The sequence below is a fragment of the Moschus berezovskii genome, chromosome 6, assembly GCF_049115385.1.
Source record: "Moschus berezovskii isolate FMDL1 chromosome 6, NW_MosBer_1.0, whole genome shotgun sequence".
NCBI lineage: Eukaryota > Metazoa > Chordata > Mammalia > Artiodactyla > Moschidae > Moschus > Moschus berezovskii.
The window spans coordinates 60,889,021-60,913,627 of NC_142465.1; the positions used below are offsets into that span (position 1 = coordinate 60,889,021).

Below are 24,607 nucleotides of genomic sequence, written 5' to 3' on the forward strand. Positions count from 1 at the left end.
TCCAGACTGGCAGAATAGGACTCTAGAAGTGGATTCTCTGTGGGCTGGAGGGGAGCTGCTGCCCCTAACATCCATGCCAACTTCCCAGTTCCCCTTGGTGTCCTCACCTGGATTCCTGCTGCCATCTGCTATCCCCTCTTCTAGTTACCATCTGCCACACATCCTGCTCCCCTCCTCTTGTTTGCCTTAGCACAGCTGGGAGTTTTACCAGAAGCCAAAGGAAAGTAAAATGGAATTTATTATTGAAAGTACAAAATGATTAAATCTAGCAAAGTCTCTAGAACTCTATTTTCTTTTTTATTTATTTTTATTTTCTATTGAATTATATAGTTGATTTACAATGTTGTGTTAGTTTCTGGTGAACAGCAAAGTGATTCAGTTATATATACATATATATGTGTATATGTACACACATACATATATACATATTTTTTTGGTATTCTTTTCCATTATGACTTATTACAGGATATTTAATATAGTTTGTTCCATGTGCTATACAGTAGGACATTGTTGTTTATTTTATATATACCAGTTTGTGTCTGCTAATCCCACACTCCTAATTGATCCCTCCGCCACCCACTTTCCCCTTTGGTAACTATAAGTTTGTTTTCAGTATCTATGAGTCTGTTTTATAAATAAGTTCATTTGTATCATATCTTAGACTCCACATATAGGTGATATCATATGATATTTATCTTTCTGACTTACATAGTATAATTTCTAGGTCTGTCCATGTTGCTACAAATCGCACTATTTCATTCCTTTTTTATGGCTAAGTAGTATTCCTCTGTGTGTGTGTGTGTGTGTGTGTGTGTATGCCACATCTTATTTATCTGTTTATCTGTCAGTGGACATTTAGGTTGCTTCCATGTCTTGGCTATTATAAATAATGCTGCAATGAATATTGAGCTACATGTATCTCTTGGAATTAGTTTTCTCTGGATATATACCCAGGAATGGGATTGCTGGATCACATGGCAACTCTGTTTTTTTTAAGGAACCTCCATACTGTTTTTCATACTTGTTACACCAATATACATTCCCACCAACACTGTAGTAGAGTTCCCTTTTCTCCACACCCCGTCCAGCATTTATTATTTGTACACATTTTTAATGAAGGTCTTTCTTACCAGTGTGAGGTGATGCCTTATCATAGTTTTGATTTGCATTTCTCTAATAATTAGCAATGTTGAGCATCTTTGCATGTGCCTATTGATCATTTGTGTCTCCTTTGGAGAAATGTTTAAGTCTTCTACCCATTTTTTTTAATTCAGTTGGTTTCTATTGTTGTTATTGAGTAGTATGAGCTGTTTGTATATTTTGGAAATTAAGCCCTGGTCAGTTGCATCATTTGCGAATATGTTCTCCCAGTCCATAGGTTGTCCTTTCATTTCATTTATGGTTTCCTTTGCTGTGTAAAAGCTTATATTTGATTAGGTCCCATTTGCATATTTTTGCTTTTATTCCTATTGCCTTGGGAGACTAACCTATGAAAACAATATGATTTATGTCATAAAATGTTTTGCATATGTTCTTTTCTAGTAATTTTATGGTGTCATATCTTATATTTAAGTCTTTAAGCCATTTTGAATTTATTTTTGTGTCTAGTATAAGGGAATGTTCTAACTGCATTGATATATATTCAGCTGTCCAACTTTCCCAGCACCACTTGCTGAAAAGACTGCCTTTTTTTTCATTGAATATTCTTGCCTCCTTTGTGAAAGATTAATTGGCCGTAGGTGTATGGGCTTGTTTCTGGGCTCTCTATTCTGTTACTTTAATCCATATGTCTGTTTTTTATGTTCATTTTTCTAGTTTTGCCAAAACCATGCTGTTTTGATTACTGTAGCTTTGTAGTATGGTCTGAGGTCTGGTAGGGTTATGTCTCTACCTTTGTTCTTTTTCCTCAGTATTGTTTTGGGAATTCTGGATCTTTTATGGTTCTATATACATTTTAGGGTTATTTGTTCCAGGTCTGTGAAAACTGTCATGGGTGTTTTGATAGGAATTCCATTAAATCCGTAGATTGCTTTGGTAGTGTGGCCATTTTAATAATATTAATTCTTCCAATCCAAGAGCTTAGGCTATATTTCCATTTCTTTGAATCTTTAATTTCCTTTATCAATATTTTATTGTTCTCATCACGTAAGTCTTTCACCTTGGTCAGGTTTATTCCTAAGTTGTTTGTTTTTTAATAATGTTCTTTTAAAAGGGATTTTTTTTACTTTCCCTTTCTGACATTTCATTGTTAATGTAAAGAAATGCAACAGATTTCTGTATGCTCATCTTGTATCCTGTATCTTGCTGAATTTATAGTTCTAGTAGTTTTTGTGTAGTGTCTTTAGAATTTTTTGACCTAGTATAATGTCATCTGCATAAATGACAGTTTTACCTCTTTCCTTTCAATCTGGATACATTTTATTTCTTTCCTTGTCTGATTGCTATGGCTAGGACTTCCAATACTATGGTGAGAGTGGGCATCCTTGTCTTCTTCCAGATTTTAGCAGGGAGGCTTTCTACTTTTCACCACTGAGTATTGTATAATCTGTGGGTTTGTCATAAATATGGCTTTTATTATGCTGAAATATGTTCCTTCTGTACCCACTGTGGTAAGAGTTTTCTTTAAAATCATAGATGTTGAATTTTATTAGATGCTTTTTTTCATCTATTGAGATGATCATGTGGTTTTTGTCTTTTCTTTTGTTGATGTGGTATATCACATTGATCTTTGTATCCTTGTCCCAAGGACTATCCTTGTCCTAAGGATGAATCCAGCTTGACTGTGGTACATGATCTTTGTTGGATTCAGCTTGTTAATATTTTGTTGAGAATTTCTGTGTCTATATTCCTCAAAGATATTGGCCTGTAACTTTCTTTTTTTGTAGTGTTTTTGTCTGGTTTTGGTATCAGAATGATGGAGGCTTCATAGAATGACTTCCAAATGACTCTTCAGTCTTTTGGAAGAGTTTGAGAACGATCAGTATCATTTCTTCTTTTATAAGTTTGATAGAATTCCCCAGTGAAGCCATCTGGTCCTGGGCTTTTGTTTGCAGGGAGTTGTATTTTATTGTTGTCTTTAAATTACAAATTCTATTTCACTTCTAATGATTGGGTTATTCAAATTAACTCTTTTTGATTCAGTTTTCGTGGGATATATTTCTAGAAACTTGTCCATTTCATCTAGGTTGTCCAGTTTGGGGCACTTGTTTATAGTATTTTTTACATTTTGAAAATTTCTACAGTATTGCTTATTTCTCCTCTTTCATTTATTTGATTTGGGTTCTTTCTCTTTTCTTTTTGGTGAGCCTGGCCAAAGGTTTGCTGATTTTATCCTTTCAAAGACTCAGCTCTTGGTTTCATTGACTTTTTCTATTTTTTTTTTTAATCTCTATTTTATTTACTCTCTGATCTTTATTTTCTTCCTTCTGCTTGTTTTAGGTTGTTCTTTTTCTTTCTCCAGGTCATTTGAGATTTTCCTTGTTTTCTGAGGAATGTCTGTATGGTTATGAACTTCCTTCTAAAGACTGCTTTTAATGCATCTCATAGATTTTGTATGGTTATGTTTTGTCATTTGTCTCAAGGTGTTTTTAAATTTTCTCTTTGATCTCATCATTGACCCGTTGTTTTTTTTTAGTACCACATTGTTTAATCTCTGTGTAATTGTGTTTTTTTGTTGTTGTTTCTCTTTTTTGTGGTTGATTTCTAATTTCATGCTTTTATAATCAAAAAAGATACTTGAAATAATTTCTATCCAATTAAATGGTTTTGAGGCTTGTTTTGTGTCCTAGTATATGGTCTATCCTAGAGAATATTCCATGTGCACTTATATGCACTGTTTTTTCTGATGTTAAGACTTTATGCTTGTCAAATCAAAGATAAGCCTCCTGCCCCAGCCTGTCCCCATGCTCCCATTCTACAAAATTCTGCTATAGCTTCTGATCAGCTTCTGATGGTATTCCTTCTATGACTCTTGTCTGCGAGTACCCTCCAGTCTCTTCAGAACTCAGCAGCTGGTTTATTATGTTATTGAGTACTTCCTATGGGCCAGGTACTGTGCTAAGAGCACCACACACACACACAGTCTCATTCAGTCCTCACAACCATCCAAGGCCAGTATAGTTGTCCACAGTTTACCCAGGAGGAAACAGCACTGCAAAAATTAAACAGCTTGTTCAAGGCCCTACTAAGTGGAGGGGTGAGGATTTGAATCCACCATTCTGCCTGTAGCTGCACTTGTGGTAGTGTCTTACTTAGATCCTTCTCCTTAAGATGCACAAGTGGATCTGGGGTTGCAGGGTTTTAGAAGCCTACTCATTTGTAATTTTAAATAAAACAATTTAAGCATAACTTGCTCAGCAAGTATAAGACCACTTTCAGCAAGAGGAGGGTCAGCCTCATACAGCTTCCTTCCACAACTGTATCTTTTTGTCCACTTTTGGAGACATGGGAGTTTCACACCCTTTATTTCTTATCTCCTGAGTCAGTGAAGTTGTCAGCAGAAATGCTGCACACCTGAGAGATGCAGACAGAGAAAGAAAGTAGGGGAAGTGGGGGACCCAGATTTGCACTTGGTAGTGAGGAAGAGCAGAGAAGGCAATGGCAAGCCACTCCAGTACTCTTGCCTGGAAAATCCCATGGACGGAGAAGCCTGGTAGGCTGCAGTCCATGGGGTCACTACGAGTCAGACATGACTGAGCGACTTCACTTTCACTTTTCACTTTCACACATTGGAGAAGGAAATGGCAACCCACTCCAGTGTTCTTGCCTGGAGAATCCCCAGGGACGGGGGAGCCTGGTGGGCTGCCGTCTATGGGGTCACACAGAGTCGGACACGACTGAAGTGACTTAGCAGCAGCAGCAGCAGCAGCAGCAGCGAGGAAGAGATGGAGACACCTAACCAGGCCACCAACCACTGGCATAGTATGGAGCTGGCCTGTGTGAGTGACAGCCCTTTCTCTGGGCATGACCAAAGCTAGGGGTCTTTTCGGGGAAATGAAGTGGTACGGCTGGCAGGTATGGGGATGGAGTCTGCAGCACACTGTAGGAAGAGTGAGCAGGAGGATCCCCGTGGTGGGCTAACTCTGTGTGTACCCTGTGGCTTTGGGGATATAAAGGGGGAGAAGGAACAGAAATGGACAGATGAGGAAAAGGAGGGAGACTCGCACTGCAATTGCTTCAGCCCTGGCCAGACCAGCAGGCTTTGCTTCACTGTCCTGGTCTCTTCTGTATACCCCAGATCCACTGCCACTGCCCTGTGAAGCACAGAAAGGGATCAGGGAGCATGCCCTCCATCCTAGGAGAACACCAAGTCTCCTCTACTGAGCCCCCCACCCCCAAAGAAAAAAAGATTGATGGTTTGATGGTCCAGTTCTTTATTTAGAAACCTGATTGTTCTAGAACATGGTAGGTGGGTCTGTAGCCTACCCTTTTCATGGGATTGTGTCAGAGGTGGTGGGCAACTTTCTTCCCATTTTCTCAGCAACAGAGAGAAGGTGCTTCCACTCAGAAGCACAGATTTGTAGGTAACAGTGTGGAAAGGGAAAGGGGCAGGACATCTCAAGCTGATCTGGGGTAAGCAGGGAGGTGACTCTCAACAGGAGTGGGGCAGGGGTGGGGGGCCTACCTTTTAGGGCCTGCTGACCGGCCCCACTCTTCTCGCTCTCCCTGCTCTACTCAAAAGGTCTCAAAATGCTCGTTAGGGAGGGGAAAGGAACCCACAAGCTGGGGGAGGACAGCTGGGGAAGCCAGGAGGGAAGGAAGAAGGTGTGGGGAGGACCAGGGACAGCAGACCACATAGGCCTGGGAGGTCTCCGGGTCTCAGCAGCAGCAGCAGCACCTGCCCCATAGCCCCTCCACACCCCAGGAGGGCCTCGGGGTCCGCAGCTCACAGCTCAGCTCTCTGCTGTTTTGCCTTCAGGGCCCTGGGGGTTGTGGGGGACAGAGGCAGGGCCAGTCTAGGAAGACTCTGGACTCTTTGGCGAGCTGATGGTGGTGGTCTCAGAAGTCAAATTCATCCAGGTCCCCAGTGCCCTCCCCACCTGGGGAGCCCCACACCCGGCGGTAATTGCTCTCCAGGTCTTTCTGCCGCTGCCGCTCTTTCTGCGCCTCTTCAGCTCCTTGCACCTGGGGGAAGGCCACACAGTGGGGTGGGGAGGTGGGATGAGCAGAGTCTGTATCAGACACTGGAGGATGGGGGTAGGGAGGCAGGCGGGCAGTTGTTGGTGGGAGGGGCAGGAGCCAGCACTCACACGGGTGACTTGTAAGGCTCTTGCTGAGGGCTCAACACCCAGAACTGATAGCCTCGTCTTATAGATGAGGAAACTGAGGCTCAGATAGAGGCGAGGCTGGGGCATGCCTATTGGGCTCTAAACCTCACCCTCAACCCCTCAGCCTGCTGGGGGACAGGGAAGGTGGGAAGTCCAGGACTCAGGGAGGGGGGTTGCCTCTCACCAAGATATTGAAGAAAATCTCCTTGAGGTTTTTCGTGTCCTCATCAGTCAGCCAACGTGCATCCTCCTCAGTCCCTTCTGTCCCTGGTCGGACAATTTTGATCTCAATTTTCCCTGGAAAGGAGTGGAATGGGCAGTGAGAGGAGAGGCCAGGTGGCAGCTCCAGTGCAGGTCTTCTGCCCCCTGGGTCCCCAGCCCCTCCACTTCCGGCAGCAAGCCCTTCCAACAGCTCTGAATCCAGCCCGCCCCCCAGGGCCCACCTTCGGCTGTGAGTCCCTCCCTCTCCAGCAGGTCTTTCACCAGCCCCTCGATTTGTTTCAGCTGTGGGTTTTCCCGTTTCATCTCGAGGACAGTCAGATCCTGATTGGGGCCTCCGTGACGGAGCTTGGTGACCCGGACCCGGACTCTGTGCTCAGAATCCTCCTCTTAGAGGGGGAGACACACAGGGAGACACAAAGCAGAGCCGTGACTCCAGGGTTAGGGGCTGGGGTGCTTGCCTCTCCCTAAGCCATCAGTTGGTTTTGGCAAGTTATTCCCTCTCAAACAGGTATGTGAGTCAGGGTTCAGAATTAATTAGGACCCATCACCCCCCACCCCATTCCAACCTATAAAGCTCCCTTCACCGACTGCAGTTTCCTTTCTTCCCTCTGGACCCAATAATTCTGTCCATCACCTACAGGAAAACAACTATTTTCCGAAGCAGAAATCAGAGAAGTTGGGGCCTGCAGAGAAGTTTGTTTTCAGGAGGAGTTTGGAAAACTTTGGTTTGGCACCCTACAATGTTGGGACTTGAAAGACATTTCAGTGTTTATAACAGAGGGAGTAGGATGGAAGGACTGAAGGTAGGACATTAGGCCTGGAATGCCTGGTCTCCGCACCCCAGGACCCGTGGGGCAGACAGAGGGGACGCAAAAGGAAGGGAGTGCGTCTGCCCTGGCAGCTGGCCTATGAGCAGCAGGGCTGCCCACCCCTCTCTGCCAGCTGAGGGCGCTCCCTATGCAGTCCCAGGTGACAGGAGCATCTGTCACAGGTGCGTGGTCTCTGGCCCACACACTCACGGCACTCAGTTAATATCTACTCATCAATCACAAGGTGCTGGCAAACTGCTGGGCACTGGATGTATAGAAGCAAGCCAGGAAACAGCCATGCCAGCGAGCCACACAGGCTCTGAAAGCTGCTTCTCAAATGGATCACTAGAAGTGACCAAGCGAAGGGCTAGAGGTGTTGGGAAGCACGAGAATGGTGTTCCAGAAAGAGCGGGAGGGTGAGCATTCTCAGAAGGGATAAAGGTGACAGACCTGGCCGTTTGTTCCTGTCTGACAGCCCTCACCTGTTGGTTGAGGGGGTGGGGGAGGCTTTTTGGGGACAACCCTCCTTTTTCGGTGCTTCTTCATCAGCTCTGGGCTCTGTTTTTCCTCCAGCCTTTTGATGAGTTTGTTGAGAGTGGATGTCAGGGCCAGCATAGCCCGATCACGCTCTGACTCCTTCTTCAGCCCGTCTGGGTCTAGCTCTTTCTCTGTCTGGGAGGCCCAAGGTGGGGGTGGAAAGTTAGGGATCTGGGGAGTGAGGGGCTGTCCAAGCTCTACAAGGGAGTAATGACTAAGTCTCATCCTTCTCACCAATCCCCTTCCCCACCGTCCCAGTTTTAATTAAGCAACTAGCAGTTCAGGGCTCCTGGCTGAATACTCCAGTCAGGCAAGGCATGGCCCGGGTTCTCTCCCCGCCCCTCGACCGGTCCCGCCTACCGGCGCAGGCTGCAGAGGAAGCTGGAAGCTGCAGGCTGGAGAGCAGAGCTCACCTCCTGGATGATGTTCTCCAGCTCCCGCTCCATGCCAGCCTTCACCTCCGCCCGGAGCCGCTCTCGGTCTGATGGGAGCAGTATACCTTCCAGTTCCTTCTCAAATTCTCCCAGCAACTGCCGTTCATCCTCATCTTCCTCTTCATCCTCATCATCCTCCTCTTCTTCCACCTCGTTCTGCTGTTCTGGGTCGCCCTTTTCCTTCACCTCTGGTTCCCTGGAAGGGACTTCTGTAGCACTGTCTCCAGGCTGCTCCTGGCCTGCGTTTGGCTTCCCCTGGATGGGTGAGGATCAGGAGAAAGAGAGATGGCAGATGGTTGGGGTTTCCATAGAGACAAACAGTGGGGGCGCAGACAGCAGGGATATGGTTTAGCTGGGGACTCATGAAGAGTAAAGGAAGTTGAGGCAGCTCTTTGGGCCCAGTTCAGGGGTGGTGTTCCAAGTGCCCCTAGCAGGGAGAAAGGTTCCATCCTTCCTGGGAGCAGGGCTCATACCTTTCTTGTTCCACCCTTCAGCTCCTCTATCAATCGAATCAAGTCTGCGGGACTCCGAATGACTTTGACCTGTACATTGTTCTGAAAATCTGAGATGAAGGAATAGGAATAGATCATAAATTAATTCTACTTTAACTTCCTAAGAAGAGGAAGTTGAGGAAGCCAAGGAAGGACATGTTCCCTGGCTCCAGGAACTACCTGTCTGCTCTGAGAGACAGCGGCCAACACATCCCTCCAAAGAGCACTTAGGGGGCCTCACAGGTGAGAGAGAGAAGGATGCTAACAGGCTGCCGAGTCTCCTGCTCTTTCACGTGCCACTGAGGCCTTCCTGGCAATCAACCTGGCTTTTAGGTCAACAGAAGAGATTCTGGGGCCAAGGGCTCCTCCTCCCTGAATCCTGTTCTCCCCACAAATATAAACCCTTTTTTGTCTACTCAGTTCCAGGGACTTTACTGTAAATTATATTCATTCTCATTTAATCCTGTAACAGCTCTCTAAGGTAGGGGTTATTGCCCACATGTTATGGGTGAGGAAATTGAGCTTAAGTGAAATTATCCAGGACTATAAAGTCAGGCAAGCAGTGGAACCACTGTGTTCTGCTACCCCTAGAGAAGCACTGCTGTCTCTAAAAAGGAATCTGCTGCTGGCCTGGCTGCCCAGCCTCCCTCTGAGTGTCTAGGTCTATCCCCACGCCATGCTTGCCAACTTGAAAACACATGCAAGCAGTATAGGAGACGTGGGGAGTTCACTCACCATCGGGGGAGGTTGGCGGTGGGTCTGTGGCTTCAAGGCTTGGTTCCTGCTCCTGATGGGGAGAAAAGGGCAGAGTCAAGTACGCAGGCTTCTGCATGCCAACCACACTCTTAAGGCACTGCCTCTGGGTATGTCCTTGCATCCCTAGTTAAAAAGAGGTCATCTCATAATGAACCTCAGCTTGAGTGGCCCTCCGACCCAAAGCCCATGTTCAGCCTCCTCAGAGAAGTGGCTAGGAAGCTGGCTCTCACCTCGGCCTGTGTCTCCTCCCTTTCTGGGGGCTGTTCCTCTGGCTCGTGAAGCATCTTCCAGAAATCTGATTCCTTACTGTTCTCCTTGGCTGGACTTGCACCTACAATACAGAAAACAAGGAGGAACCTGAAAGGAGAGATGGGATATGTTTCCCTCTTCTATTGTAAGGTGTTAGGGCCTGTAGTACTCATTCTCCCACCCCAAAAGTCAGGGCTGTTGGGCTGTTGAGGACAACACATCCCTGGGTGCACAGGACAGTAACACTGAAGAAAGGAAGAAGTGGAGACGTGTCATGGAACAGGTGACTCAAGGACCTACCTGCTTTCTTTGGTGGCACCACCCCAGGCTTGGTCTCGCTCCACACCGGAGGGTTCGGGTCTTGCTGCCCCTCTACGGCCCTGTCTCCGTACTGCTTTGAGTCTACCGGAAGACAGCATGTCAGCAGGACGGGGATACATTCTCAGCTCTTTGATACTGGATCTTCTGCCTGTCCCTCCCTTTGTGTCTCCTTCCTCCCTGTCCTCTTTTAATTACTCACCAGCTTGCCTCTGAATGTAGGCCATGTACTCCTCAGGCTGCAGGGCGGGGTGGCAGAGAATGGCCTGGGGAGCAGCACTGGGTGGGGGCCGAAGGAGTGGGTGAGGGCAGAGCCGAGGAGTTCGAATGGTCAGCACGTAAGAACAGGACAAGGGCTCATCTACTCGATCAATGTAGTCCCCAGAGATACCAGCACCCTCATCACAGAGGAACTGCCAGGACAGGAGGATGAATAAATAGTAATCACCACCAGCCATTACCGTTATTTCTTAAAACAGCTGTCTGCTATTAGGGACTTGCAGCCAGTCAGGCGCTGTGCTCTGGGCATTGTGTATAGGGTGCTATATATGCATCGTTAGTGTTCAGTTGCTATGTTGTATCTGACTTTTTTGCAACCCTATGTAACTGACTTTTTATGCAACCCTGTAGCCTGACAGGCTCCTCCTTCCATGGGATTTCCCAGGCAAGAATACTGGAGTGGGTTGCCATTTCCTTCTCCAGGGCATCTTTCTGATCCAGTGATGGAACCCCCATCTCCTGCATTGGCAGGTGGATTCTTTACCACTGAGCCACCAGGGGAGCCATTTACATGCATTAGCTCATTTAATTATCATGACAACCCAGTGAGGGAAGTAATAGTATCTCAACTCTGTGGCTCAAAATACTGGCGTGTGATATAGTTGAGGGACTTGTTCAGGCTGACCAGCTGGTAAGTGGTAAAAATACGAATTGAACTTGGGCAACTTAACTGTAGGTAACCAGCTGATTTCTGTTTCATGTTCTTGCTTTATGTAAATACAGTATGTACATACTTATACATATTTGATATATATTTTTATATGTATTTGAAATATGTATATTCTGTGTATGTGTGCATTTTGTGTATGATTTAAAAAAACTTCAAACAGTTCTAAGGTCTTTGTATTAATTAGAAAGAGAGTAAAGATATCAATTAATGTTAGCCTTTGATAAGTTAGGATTCACCATTGTAATTTCTGCGGCTTCCCTGGTGGCTCAGCAGTAAAGAATCCACCTGCCAATGCAACAGAGGTGGGTTCAATCCTTGGGTCAGGAAGATCCCCTGGAAGAAGAAATGGCAACCCAGTATGCTTGCCTGGGAAATTTCATGGACAGAGGAGTCTGGCAGGGCTCCATGGAGTTGCAAAGAGTTGGACATGACTGAGTGCATGCACACACACACTCTGTAATTTCTAAAGTAACTGTTACAAGTAGAAGAGAGGTCCCACTTCTGAGTGGCAGCCCAAGGAACTCTGCAGATCCACTCCCTAGTGAAATTCCATAACTGGTGAACACTTTATTTTTTTTAACTCAGGCATTTAAAACCTCTGGAAATTTTCCTAAGGACATACAACAAATTAAGAAACATCTATTCAGGAAAATCCACTAAACCTTGAATAGTGAAAGTTTATAGTACTTGGGCCATGACCCTCCTTCTTTTCCCCCAGCCCTGACTTCACAGCTCAGACAGATGCTCCACTCCAGGTGAGTAAGGTCCAAAAAATGGGGCTTCCATCCCCTCAGCATCCAGTCAAGGGATATGGTATGTCACCAGAGGGACAGGCCACCAACATTCCTCAATCCTCTCTAGTTACAAGTTTCAGAGAATAAATTCCTGCTGAATATGGTCAAGAGACTGAGGACTTCCTTCCTCCGCTCAGCCCCACTCATAGGACAGTGGCTGCACCTCAGATGGAAAAGGATAGGAATACTGGGCCTTGATCCCCCTCACCACAGATCACTAAAAGGGCAGAGGTTTCACAACAGAGATGAAAACTTAGAGGACCAGAGGCTATCACCCCTGCCCAGGTCTCTGCTCATGAAACAGGAGTGTCACTCTGACAGAACTGGGTCAGTGTCTCTGACATCAGTTCCAGAGCAGGGGCTTAGAGATTCTGCCAGGGGGAGAGGCAATCCATTAGAACAGAAAGCTCCAAAGCTCTCTCCAAATGAACTGACTTCTTGTGAAACAGTATGAGGAAGTTTAAGCCTAAGGGCACTTTCCAAAAAATGAAAAAAATTGGTGGTAAGCACTAAAGAAGAGCCTGGTATCATCAAAAACAACTCTGGTACAAAAGCCCAAATTTAACTGGATCAGATTATGGAGCAACTTATGCCCCACATGTCAAAAACTACAGAGCAATTGGCTAGCAATTAATGAGTATGAACAGCTGGGTATGATACCAGCAGAGGCAGACAGATTAACACATCAGCAAGAGAGACAGTCAAAGGGAGCCCTGCTGACACACCATCATCCACTGTGGCTGTGTGCATGCCCATGACTGTGCCCTCAGAGGAGTGACATCAGTGGCTTCATACTACAAGAGGAGTAGGCCTCATTAAAATAGTTCAGCCAAGTCACAAAAGAAACAAGCAAATGACCAAAACAAGTCTCATGGTGGAGGCCAAGAATCAGTATCCAGACTTGCTCCAATATATTACCTAAAATATATTTTAGGTATATTTTAATATATTTTTGTTCACTTTTCAACAAAAAATTGTGAGATATGCAAAGAAACAAAGTGTGACCCATACACAGGAAATAAGCAGGCAACAGCAAAATGCCTGTGAGAGGACACAAATGTTAGATTTCAGAGAGAAACATTTTAAAGTAGTCATTATGATAAATTCAAAGAGCTAAAAATTTAAATCATATAAAGTATGTTCTCCTATAATTAAAAAAGATACATGCACCCCCTATGTTCAGAGCAACACTATTTACAAAAACCAAAACATGGAAACAACCTAAATGTCCACTGACAGATAAATGGATAAAGATGTGGTACATATGTACATTGGAATACTACTCAGCTGTGAAAAAGAATAAAATATGGCATTTGCAGCAACATGGATGGACCTCTAGAGATTATCATACTAAGTGAAGTAATTCAGAAAGACAAATACCTTATTATATCACTTCAGTTCAGTTCAGTCGCTCAGTCGTGTCCGACTCTGCGACCCCATGAATCACAGCACGCCAGGCCTCCCTGTCCATCACCAACTCCCGGAGTTCACTCAAACTCATGTCCATCGAGTCGGTGATGCCATCCAGCCATCTCATTCTCTGTCGTCCCTGTCTCCTCCCACCCCCAATCCCTCCCAGCATCAGAGTCTTTTCCAGTGAGTCAACTCGTCGCATGAGGTGGCCAAAGTATTGGAGTTTCAGCTTTAGCATCAGTCCTTCCAATGAACACCCAGGATTGATCTCCTTTAGAATGGACTGGTTGGATCTCCTTGCAGTCCAAGGGACTCTCAAGAGTCTTCTCCAGCACCACAGTTCAAAAGGATCAATTCTTGAATCTAAAATATGATGCAAATGAACTTATCTATGAAACAGAAATCTACTCACAGACATAGAGAACAGACTTGTGATTGCCAAGGGGGAGGGGAGGTGGAGAAGAGAAGAATTGGAAGTTTGAGGTTAGCAGATGTGAAAGTGAAAGTCGATCAGTCGTGTCTGACTCTTTGTGACCCCATGGACTACAGCCTGGCAGGCTCCTCTGCCAATGGAATTCTCCAGCCAGAATACTGGAGTGGGTAGCCATTTGCCTCTCCAGGGGATCTTCCCAACGCAGGGATCGAACCCAGGTTTCCCACATTTCAGGCGGATTCTTTACTGTCTGAGCCACCAGGGAATCCCAAGCAGATGCAAACTATTATATATAGAATGGATAAACAAGGTCCTACTGTATAGCACAGGGAACTATATTCAATATCCTGTGATAAACCATAATGGAAAATAATTATGAAAAAGAATGTATATACATGTATAACTGAATCACTTTGCTGTATAGCAGAAATTAATACACTGTAAATCAATTATATTTCAATAAAATACATTTTTTTAAAAAACAGGGACGAAGTATGTTCTCTAACCATAGTGTAATGATATTAGAAATTAATAACAAAGAAATCTTGGGAATTCATAAATGTGTAGAAATTAATACACTCCTAAGTAACCAATGGCTCAAAGAAATAACAATTAGAAAATACTGAGATGAATGAAAACACAATGAAGACATAATATATCAAAACTTATGGATGCAGCTAAAGCAGTGCTTAGAAGAAAATTTTTACCTGTAAAGTATAAAAAAGAAGAAACAGATCAAATCCATAACCTGAACTTCTACTTTGAAACTAGAAAAGGAAAAGCAAACAAAACCCAAAGCAAGCAGAGGGAAAGAAATAATACAGATTAGAACAGAAATGAATGAAATAGAGAAGAGAAAAATAATAGAGAAAATAAACTAAAAGTTGATTTTTGAAAAGACCAATAAAAGTGACAAAATTTTAGTTAGACTGATTAAGGAAAAAAGAGAAGACTCAAGTTGGTACAATTGAAAATGAAAGAAGGAACATTACTACCAACCTTACAGATGTAAAAAGGATTGTAAAGGAATACTATGGTCACCTATATGCCAACAAATCAGATACTCAGATGAAATGGACAAATTTCCAGAAGGACACAAAATACTAAAACTGACTAAAGAAGAAAAAATCTTCTTTAGTAACAATTAAAAAGGTTAAGTTGGTAATTAAAAACAACTACCCACACAGGGAAGCTTGGGTCAAATGGGTCTACTGATGAATTTTACCAAACATTTAAAACATAAAAATTCCAGCTGGTCTCAAACTCTTCAAAGAGTAGAAGAGGAGGGGCTTCCCTGGTGGTCCAGTGACTTGTACTTCCAATGCAGGGGGCACAGGCTTGATCCCTGGTCAAGGAAATAGACCCCACATGCCGCAAGTAAGAGTCCGCTTGCCACAACTAAACATCCTGCATGCTGCAACTAGAAGATCCTGCATGCCTGGCATAGACAGACAAACAGATAAATCATGCCTTCCCTGGTGGTCCAGTGGTTAAGAATCTGCCTGCCAATGCAGGGGACATGGGTTTGATTCCTGGTCCGGGAAAATTCCACATGCCGCGAGGCAACTAAGCCCGTGTGCCATGACTCCTGAGACTGAGCTCTAGAGTTCATGCTCTGCAACAAGAAAAGTCCAGGCACCTAAACTAGAGAGGAGCTCCTGCTCTCCGCAACTAGAGAAAGTCCATGCACAGCAACAAAGACTCAGTGCAGCCAAAAATAAATAATTTTTTTAAATAAATAAATATTAAAAAAAAACCCAAAACACAAAAAATAGAAGAGGGAACACTTCCCAATTCATTCTATGAGACCAGGGAATTCCCTTAACCAACGATGCTTCCATTTAAAAAATAAATTTAAAATGTAATATTATAAAAACAATAGCTAACTATTTTTTAACATCCATTATTTCAAAGGCAAAAAAACAAAACATAAAGCCCCCAAACTACAAAACATTGCTGAAAGAAATTAAAGACTTAAGTGGAACGATATCCAAGTTCACAGATTATAAGACTTAATATTGTAAAGATGGCAATAGATTTAATTGCAATCTCCATCAAAATTTCAGGTGCCTTCTTTGCAGAAGTTATGTTCCTAAAATTCACGTGACAATTCAAGGAACTCCACATAGCCAAAACAATCTTGAAGAACAGGATTGGATTTCAAATCGTACTTACAGATTTCAAAGCTTGCTACAAAGCTACAGTATCAAGACATTGTGGTACTAACATAAGTATACAGACCAATGAAGTAGAATTGAGTCCAGAAATTAACCTTTACTATTATCATCTTTCAATAAGGTTACCAAGATCATTCAATGGGAATTGTCTTTTCAACAAATGATGCTAGGTTCAAAAGGATATCTACAAGCAAAACAATGAAGTTTGACTCCTACTTCATACCATACATAAAAATTAACTCCCATTGGATCGAAGACCTAAAGGTAAAACTGTAAAACTCTTAGAAGAAAACATAAATTTAAGTCTTCTTGGCCTTAAATGAGGCAATAATTTGTTAGGTACAATATCAAGAGCACAAGTAACAAAAGGAAGAAAAAGATTAATTGGAATCCATCAAAATTAAAGGCCTTTGTGTTGTTCACCATCAAGAATGTGAAACGACAATCCACAGAATGGGAGAAAATATTTGCAAATCATATATCCGATAAGGAACTTGTATCTAGAATATATAAAGAAGTTTTACAACTCAATAATAAAGTGACAGTGCAATTTTCAAATGGGCCAAAGATCTGAATAGACATTTCTCTAGAGAAAAAAGACAAATTGCTAATACGCCCATGAAAAGATGCTCCACATTGTTAACCATAAGGAAATGCAAATCAAAACTATAATGAGAGGCCACTTCATACTCACTAGGAAGGCTACAGTCAAAAAGATGAAAAACAGGGCTTCACTGGTGGTCTCGTGGTTAAGAATCCACCAGCCAATGCAGGGGACATAAGTTCAGTCCCTGGTCTGGGAAGATCCCACATGCCGAGGAGCAACTAAGCCACAATTACTGACCCAACAATCTAGAACCCAAGAGCCAAAATAGCTGAGCCCACGTCCTGCAACTACTGAGGCCCGCTACAAGAGAAGCCACCTCAATAAGGAGACCGCGCACTGCTATGAAGACAGCGTGGCCAAAAATAAAACAAAATGAATTAATTAATTTTAAAAAGATGAAAAACAAGTGTTGATGAAGATGTGGAGAAATTCAAACTCTCACCCACCACTTGTGGGATTATATAATAAAACAATGGGACTGTTTCAGAAAAAGTCTGGCAATTAAATATAGAATTTAATGAAAGTCTGGCAATCTAAAAATGTTAAAGTCTGGCAATTTAATATAGAATTACCATATGATCCAGCAATTCTATTCCTTAGTATATACCAAAAGAAAAAACCACACAAAAACCTGTTCACATATGTTAAAAGCACCATGGTTCATAATAACCAAAAAGTTCAAACAACCCAAGTGTTCACCAACTGATGAATGAATAGATAGAATGTGGAATATTATTTGGCAATAAAATGTAAAGCAGTACTGGTACATGCTACACACAGATGACTCTTGAACACACGATAAATGAAAGAAGCCAGACACAAAAGGTCACACATTATACACATTACATCTACGGAGTGAAAGATGAGAGGTTGTCTGGAGAGGTGGATGGGGTGGGGAGTGGAGGGAGAATAGAAAGTAACCGCTCAAGGCTAGAGGATTTCTTTCAGGGTGATGACAATGGTCTACAATTGATTGTGCTGGTGGCTGCACACCTCTGAATACATGAAAAAACCACTGAAATACACCCTGAATTGTGTGCTATGTGACTCATATCTCCATAAGTATGTTATTTTAAAAAATAAAGAGACAGAGCAAAACTTTCCACTGAGATGAAAGAAAAGTGGCATCAAGATAAAACAAACCAAAAGGAAGGAAGGAGAGAAAAAGTGGAACAAAGGAAAGCATAAAATAAAATGTTAGACATAAGTCCAAATATATACACACACACATATAAATGGCTAAAAATGTTTCAAATACAAGTACGTGCTATTTGGAGACACACTTAAAACATATAGAAAAGGTAAAAACAAAAGGATGAAAAAAATCAGTAAACATAACTCAATGAAAGTCATTATAGCTGTATTATCATCACACCAGAGACTTAAAGTAAAAAAATTACTAAGATAAAGGCCAACTCATAATGTTAAAACATTCAATTTATGAGGCATAATAATTTAAATTGTAATTCTTTATCTTCCTTGTCTGTCTCTCCCAATGAGATGAGGCATTTTTGTCTTGTGTTCTCTTGAAATATCTCTAGCAACTAGAACAGTTCCTGGCACATAGAAGCACTTAATAAACATTTGCTGAATAAATTGATACGTAGCCCCAAGATACAAAAAGCAAGAGCTGACAGATTAATGACAAATAAATTAAAAGAATAATAAGTAAAAACAGACAAATCCATAATTATAGTGGGAGACACATCAGTAAGGATACAAAAGATTTGAACAGCATGACCTAAAAGACTTACAGAAAACATCGTGCCTCACAGTAGAGGACATGTTCTTTTCAAACACAAAGAACCATTCATAGACACTGACATACACTGTACTGTACCAGTCTCACCAAATTTGAAAGGACTCAAATTTAATGGTATAACCATGAAACTCTATGTAACTATGAGATATATATATATAAGATAATCAGGGAAACTTGATTGAATATTTGGTGATAAGAAATTATGGTTAATTTTTCTAGTGTGATATAGTACTGTGGTTATATTTTTAAAAGAGCTCTAGTCTTTTAGGGATAACACAGAAATATTTAAGGATGAAATGAGATGATGCCTGCAAAGTGAAATTGTTTAGTCGTGTCCAACTCTTTGCAACCCCATGGACTGTAGCCCACCAGGCTCCTCTGTCCATGGGGTTTTCCAGGCAAGAATACTGGAGTGGGTTGCCATTTCCTTCTCCCGGGGATCTTTCCGACCCAGGGATCGAACCCGGGTCTACCGCATTGTAGGCAGACGCTTTACCATCTGAGCCACCAGGAAAGCCTGATGATGCCTGCAATCTGTTTCCAAATAAGCTGGAAGTGGAAGTATAGTGCATGGAAGTGGGCAAGGGGATAGATGAAATGAGACTGGCCATATTGGTTGAAGCCAAATGATACACAGGGAGGTCACTGGACAATTCTGTTTTTATGTTTTTCATTTTCTGTAACAGAAAGTTTTTACAATCTTTAAATATATATCACCTGCACCCAGCAATTATACTTTCAAGATATAGTTACACGTATACATATGTATAACAGAATTATCTTCTGTAATGACAAAAAGTAGGAGGGAAATTATTTTAAGCATACAGTAATGGTGACAAAATGATAGAACATTCATACAATGCAATATTATGCAGACACGAAAACAAAGAATAAAGTTCTAGATGTACTGCCCCTGAAAGATGGCTAAGAATTATTGTTAAGATGTATAAAAATAAGGTGGTACAAAGTATGTTTAACGTACTGTGCAGTGTATGTTTAAAAAAAAGGGGGTACAGGAAATAAGAATCTCTAATCACAACTGATTTTAAACACACAAAGAAAGGCTGGAAGGCTACAGAATAATAAGAGCAGGGTTACTGGGCAGTCGGGGAGAGCATGATGGGAAATGAGCAGGTGGAAGATAAGCTTGGGAGGGAAAATTTTTATCACACATCTTTATACTTTCTGGGTTTTGAGTTATGGGAGAGTATTATCAATTTGAAAATTAGATTAAAAAAACTTAAAATAGCCTCAGAAAACTGTGACATATTTGTAGTAGTAACTGGAGAGAAATTTATAAGAGATGTAAAAGAGGAAAAGCTGGAAATGAGTTAAGTATTCAAGAAATTAGGGGGGAAAAAAGGAAATTAAAGCTGAAAAAAGTAGAAGGAAGGAAAAGAATGATTAGCCTGTAAATAAATACAATGGAAAACAAATATGATACAGAGGCTCAACAGAGCTGAAATTAGTTCTTGAAAAAGTCTAATAAAACTGACCAGCCTCTCAAGATTGACCAGTAACAAAACCTGTTGCTGCTGTTTAGTCACTTAGTCAAGTCCAACTCTTTGAGACCCTAGGAACTGTTGCCTGCCAGGCTCCTCTGTCCATAGGATTCTGCCATTTTCTTTTCCAGAGGATCTTCCCTACCCAGGGACTGAATCTGCATCTCCTGCTTGGCAGGTGGATTCTTTACCAATGGGCCACTTAGGAAGCCCCATACTTCCTTTAGCATTTTCCAAACTCATTACACTCCAGGGTTTTCCCTATGGTATGCATTCTGGTGGGATATACTCTAATACAGCTGTTTTATGGACAAAGGTTTTCCACATTCATACATTCATAAGGTCTCTCCTCTGTGTGAATTCTCATGTGTACTGCAAGAGCTGAACTTTGGGTAAAAGTCTTCCCACATTCACTATGCTCATAGGGTTTCTCTCCTGTGTGAATTCTCTGGTGTGCACTAAGATGTGGGAGAAGGTCTTCCCACCTCACTGCATTTTTAGGATTTTACACCTGTGTGAATTCTCTGATGTACTCTTGAGGATGGAATTACATGCAAAAGGAATAATGTGAAAAGAGGAATCTAATTACAGATGCTACAACAGTAAGAACTGGACATGGAACAACAGACTGATTCCAAATAGGAAAAGGAGTATATCAAGGCTGTATATTGTCACCCTGCTTATTTAACTTGTATGCAGAGTACATCATGAGAAACGCTGGGCTGGATGAAGCACAAGCTGGAATCAAAATTGCTGGGAGAAGTATCAATAACCTCATATATGCAGATGACACCACCCTTATGGCAGAAAGCAAAGAGGAACTAAAGAGCCTCTTGATGTAAGTGAAAGAGGAGAGTGAAAAAGTTGGCTTAAAGCTCAACATTCAGAAAACTCTGATCATGGCATCCGGTCCCATCACTTCATGGCAAACAAATGGGGAAACAGTGGCAACAGTGGCTGACTTTATTTTTTGGGGCTCCAAAATCACTGCAGATGGTGACTGCAGCCATGAAATTTTAAAAGACGCTTGCTCCCTGGAAGGAAAGTTATGACCAACCTAGACAGCATATTAAAAAGCAGAGACATTACTTTGTCAACAAAGGTCCGTCTAGTCAAGGCTATGGTTTTCCAGTAGTCATGTACGGATGTGAGAGTTGGACTATAAAGAAAGCTGAGCACCAAAGAATCGATGCTTTTGAACTGTGGTGTTGAAGAAGACTCTTGAGAGTCCCTTGGACTGCAAGGAGATCCAACCAGTCCATCCTAAAGAAGATCAGTCCTGGGTGTTCATTGGAAGGACTGATGTTGAGGCTGAAACTCCAATACTTTGGCCACCTGATGCGAAGAGCTGACTTATTTGAAAAGACCCTGATCCTGGGAAAAATTGAGGGCAGGAGGAGACGGGGACGACAGAGGATGAGATGGTTGGATGGCATCACCAACTCAATCGACATGGGTTTGGGTGGACTCTGGGAGTTGGTGATGGACAGGAAGGCCTGGCGTGCTGCGGTTCATGGGGTCACAAAGAGTCGGACACGACTTAGTGACTGAACTGAACTGACAGAGATTAGAAGGAAATAAGCTACTTTATACCAAGAAATCAGAAAAATGAGACAAACTAGACAGATTCCTAGAAAATACACTAAAACTGACCCAAGTAGAAATAAAAAATCTTTGAATATTCCTAAAACTACTAAAATAAATGAATCATAAGTAAAAATCTTCCTACAAAGAAAACCTAGACCAAGATGATTTTCCAGGTGAATTCAAGCAAACATGTAAGAATAAAAAATTACAATCTTACACAATCTTCAGAATATAGAAAAACTGAACATTTTTAAATTGATTTTTTGAAGCTAGCATAACCTTGTCTAAAGTATAAGGACAGTACTAGAAGGAAAAACTAAGGTCAGTCTCTCTCAGGAGATATATTTTTAAAACTAGATGCATCTCAGGAAAGCAAAATTGGTTTAACATTAGAAAATTGATAAATAACTTAATGTCAAATCACAGATACAGAGAACAAACTGGTGGTCATCAGTGGGGAGATGAAAGGGTGAGCAATATAGGGGCAGAGGATTAAGAGGTACAAACTATAATGTATAAAATAAACCACAAGGATATACTGGACAACACAGGGAATAGAGCCAATATTTTATAATAACTATACATGGAATATAACCTTTAAAAATTGTGAATTATTATACTGTACACTGTAATTTACATAATTCATAATCAACTATACTTCAATTAAAAATTTGGGGGGGGTTGGGAGGGAGGCTCAAGAGGGAGGGGATATGTATACACATATAGCTGATTCTCTTTGTTTCACAGCAGAAACTAACACAACATTATAAAGCAATTATATGCCAATTAAAATTTTTTTAAATTTTTAAAAAATAAGAGCAAAAAAAATATCTCTGACTATAAAAAAGAAGCTAACAATGGTTACCTTTCTACAGGGATAGAAACAGAGTAATGAGGGGCAAGTGTATTAAGACTTTTCTCTGTACACTTTGTAAAGCATTTCTATATGAGAGCTATGAAAATTCATACCTATTCAAAAATTAAATATAAAATTTTCTAAGTATGAAAAAAATCCAAGAAGTCAGAAAGGGAACAGAACTTAAAAGGAAGAAGAAGGAAATAAATGATAAAATAATGAAGACATTCCCCTTCATGGATCACTGCCTTGTCATGGCGAAGGGGCCTGTGTAACTTGGAGACGCTATGAGCCAATCCATGCAGGGCCACCCAAGTGCACAGGTCATAGTGAAGAGTTCTGACAAAATGTGGTCCACTAGAGAAGGAAATGGCAACTCATTCCAGTATTCTTGCCTGGAGAACCTCATGGACAGTATGAAAAGGCAGAAAGAGAGAACATCGGAAGATGAGCCCTCCCCCAGGTCGGAAGGTGTCCAATATGCTACTGGGGAAGAGCAGAGGGCAATTACCAATAACTCCAGAAAGAATGAAGCAGCTGGACCAAAGTGGGAATGACACTCAGCTGTGGATGTGTCTGGTGGTGAAAGTCAAATCTGATGCTGTAAAGAACAATAGTGCATAGGAATCTGGAATGTTAGGTCTATGAATCAAGGTAAACTAGATGTGGTCTAGCAGGAGATAACAAAATTGAGCATTGATGTATTAGGTATCAGTGAACTAAAATGGACAGCAATAGGAGAATTTAATTCTGATGATACAGATGACCACCGTATCTACTAACTACTGTGGGGAGGAATTCCTTAGAAGAACTGGAGTAGTCCTCATAATCAACAATAGTCCGAAATGCAGTACTTGGGTGTGTTCTTAAAAACAACAGAATAATCTCGGTTCATTTCCAAGGCAAACCATTCAACATCACAGTAATTCAAGCCAATGCATCAACCACTGATGCAAAAGAAGCTGAAGTTGACTCGTTCTAAGAAGACCTACGACACCTTCTAGAACCAACACCAAAAAGTCTTTTTCATCATAGGGGATTGGAATGCAAAAGGAAGTTAAGAGATACCCGGAATAACAGACAAGTTCGGCCTTGGAGTACAAAGTGAAGCAGGGTTAAAGCTAACAGCGTTTTGTCAAGAGAACATGCTGGTCACAGCAAATACCCTTTTCCAACAACACAAGAGAAGACTTTACACATGGACATCACCAGATGGTCAATACTGAAATCAGACTGATTATGTTCTTTGCAGCCAAAGATGGAGAAGCTCTATACAGTCAGCAAAAACAAAACCTGGAGCTGACTATGGCTCAGATCATGAGCTCCTTATAGCAAAATTCAGGCTTAAATTGAAGAAATTAGGGAAAACCACTAAGCCATTCAGGTATGACCTAAATCAAATCCCTTATGATTTTACAGTGGAAGTGACAAATAGATTCAAGGGATTACACCTGATAGACAGAGTGCCTAAAGAACTATGGATGGAGGTTTGCAACATTGTACAGGAGGTGGTGACCAAAACCATCCCAAAGAAAAAGAAATGCAAGAAGGCAAGTTGGTTGTCTGAGGAGGCCTTACAAACAGCTGAGGAAAGAAGAAAGGCAAAAAGCAAGGGAGAAAGGGAAAATTATGCCCAACTGAATGCAGACAAATAGCTGTGAAAAGAAGAGAAGTGAAAAACAAAGGAGAAAAGATAGAACCATTTGAATGCAGAGTTCCAAAGAAGAGCAAGGAGAAATAAGAAAGCCTTCCTCAGCGATCAATGCAAAGAAATAGAGGAAAACAATAGAATGGGAAAGACTAGAGATCTCTCCAAGAAAATTAGAGATACCAAGGGAGCATTTCACGCAAAGATGGGCACAATAAAAGACAGAAATGGTAAGGACCTAATAGAAGCAGAAGATATTAAGAAGAGGTGGCAAGAATACACAGAAGAATTATACACAAAAGATCTTCATGACCCAGATAACCATGATGCTGTGATCACTTACCTAGAGCCAGACATCCCACACTGCGAAGTCAAGGGGGCCTTAGGAAGCATCACTATGAACAAAGCTAGTGGAGGTGATGGCATTTCAGTTGAGCTATTTCAAATCCCAAAAGATGATGCTGTTGAAGTGTTGCACTCAGTATGTCAGCAAATTTGGAAAACTCAGCAGTGGCCAAAGGACTGGAAAAGGTTAGTTTTCATTCCAATCCTAAAGAAGGACAATGCCAAAGAATGTTCTAACTACCATACAACTGTGCTCATTTCATATGCTAGCATATGCTCAAAATCCTTCAATCTAGGCTTCAGCAGTATGTGAACCAAGAATTTACAGAAGCATAAGCTGGGTTTTGAAGAGGCAGGGGAACCAGAGATCAAATCACCAACATTTGGTGGGTCACGGAAAAAGCAAGGGAGTTCCATAAAAATATCTGCTTCTACTTCAATTGCTACACTAA

At 41.9% G+C, this 24,607-nt stretch overlaps 1 protein-coding gene across 2 annotated transcripts in view; it reads right to left on the reverse strand.

The window, feature by feature from the left end:
* Positions 1-5,355: 5,355 nt before the first annotated feature.
* Positions 5,356-24,607, reverse strand: part of OS9 (OS9 endoplasmic reticulum lectin) — a 31,984-nt gene continuing 12,732 nt past the window's right edge. The window contains exons 6-15 of one of the 2 annotated variants that reach the window (XM_055395120.2): positions 10,285-10,495; positions 10,065-10,166; positions 9,746-9,846; positions 9,495-9,546; positions 8,742-8,830; positions 8,248-8,523; positions 7,780-7,969; positions 6,710-6,874; positions 6,451-6,563; positions 5,356-6,123 (exon numbers count right to left, since the gene is read on the reverse strand). In XM_055395120.2, the coding sequence (XP_055251095.2) occupies positions 5,998-6,123; positions 6,451-6,563; positions 6,710-6,874; positions 7,780-7,969; positions 8,248-8,523; positions 8,742-8,830; positions 9,495-9,546; positions 9,746-9,846; positions 10,065-10,166; positions 10,285-10,495 (1,425 nt within the window). In that variant the 3' untranslated portion in view covers positions 5,356-5,997. The remainder of the gene's footprint in view (positions 6,124-6,450; positions 6,564-6,709; positions 6,875-7,779; positions 7,970-8,247; positions 8,524-8,741; positions 8,831-9,494; positions 9,547-9,745; positions 9,847-10,064; positions 10,167-10,284; positions 10,496-24,607) is intronic. The other variant, XM_055395121.2, reaches the window with a different exon arrangement.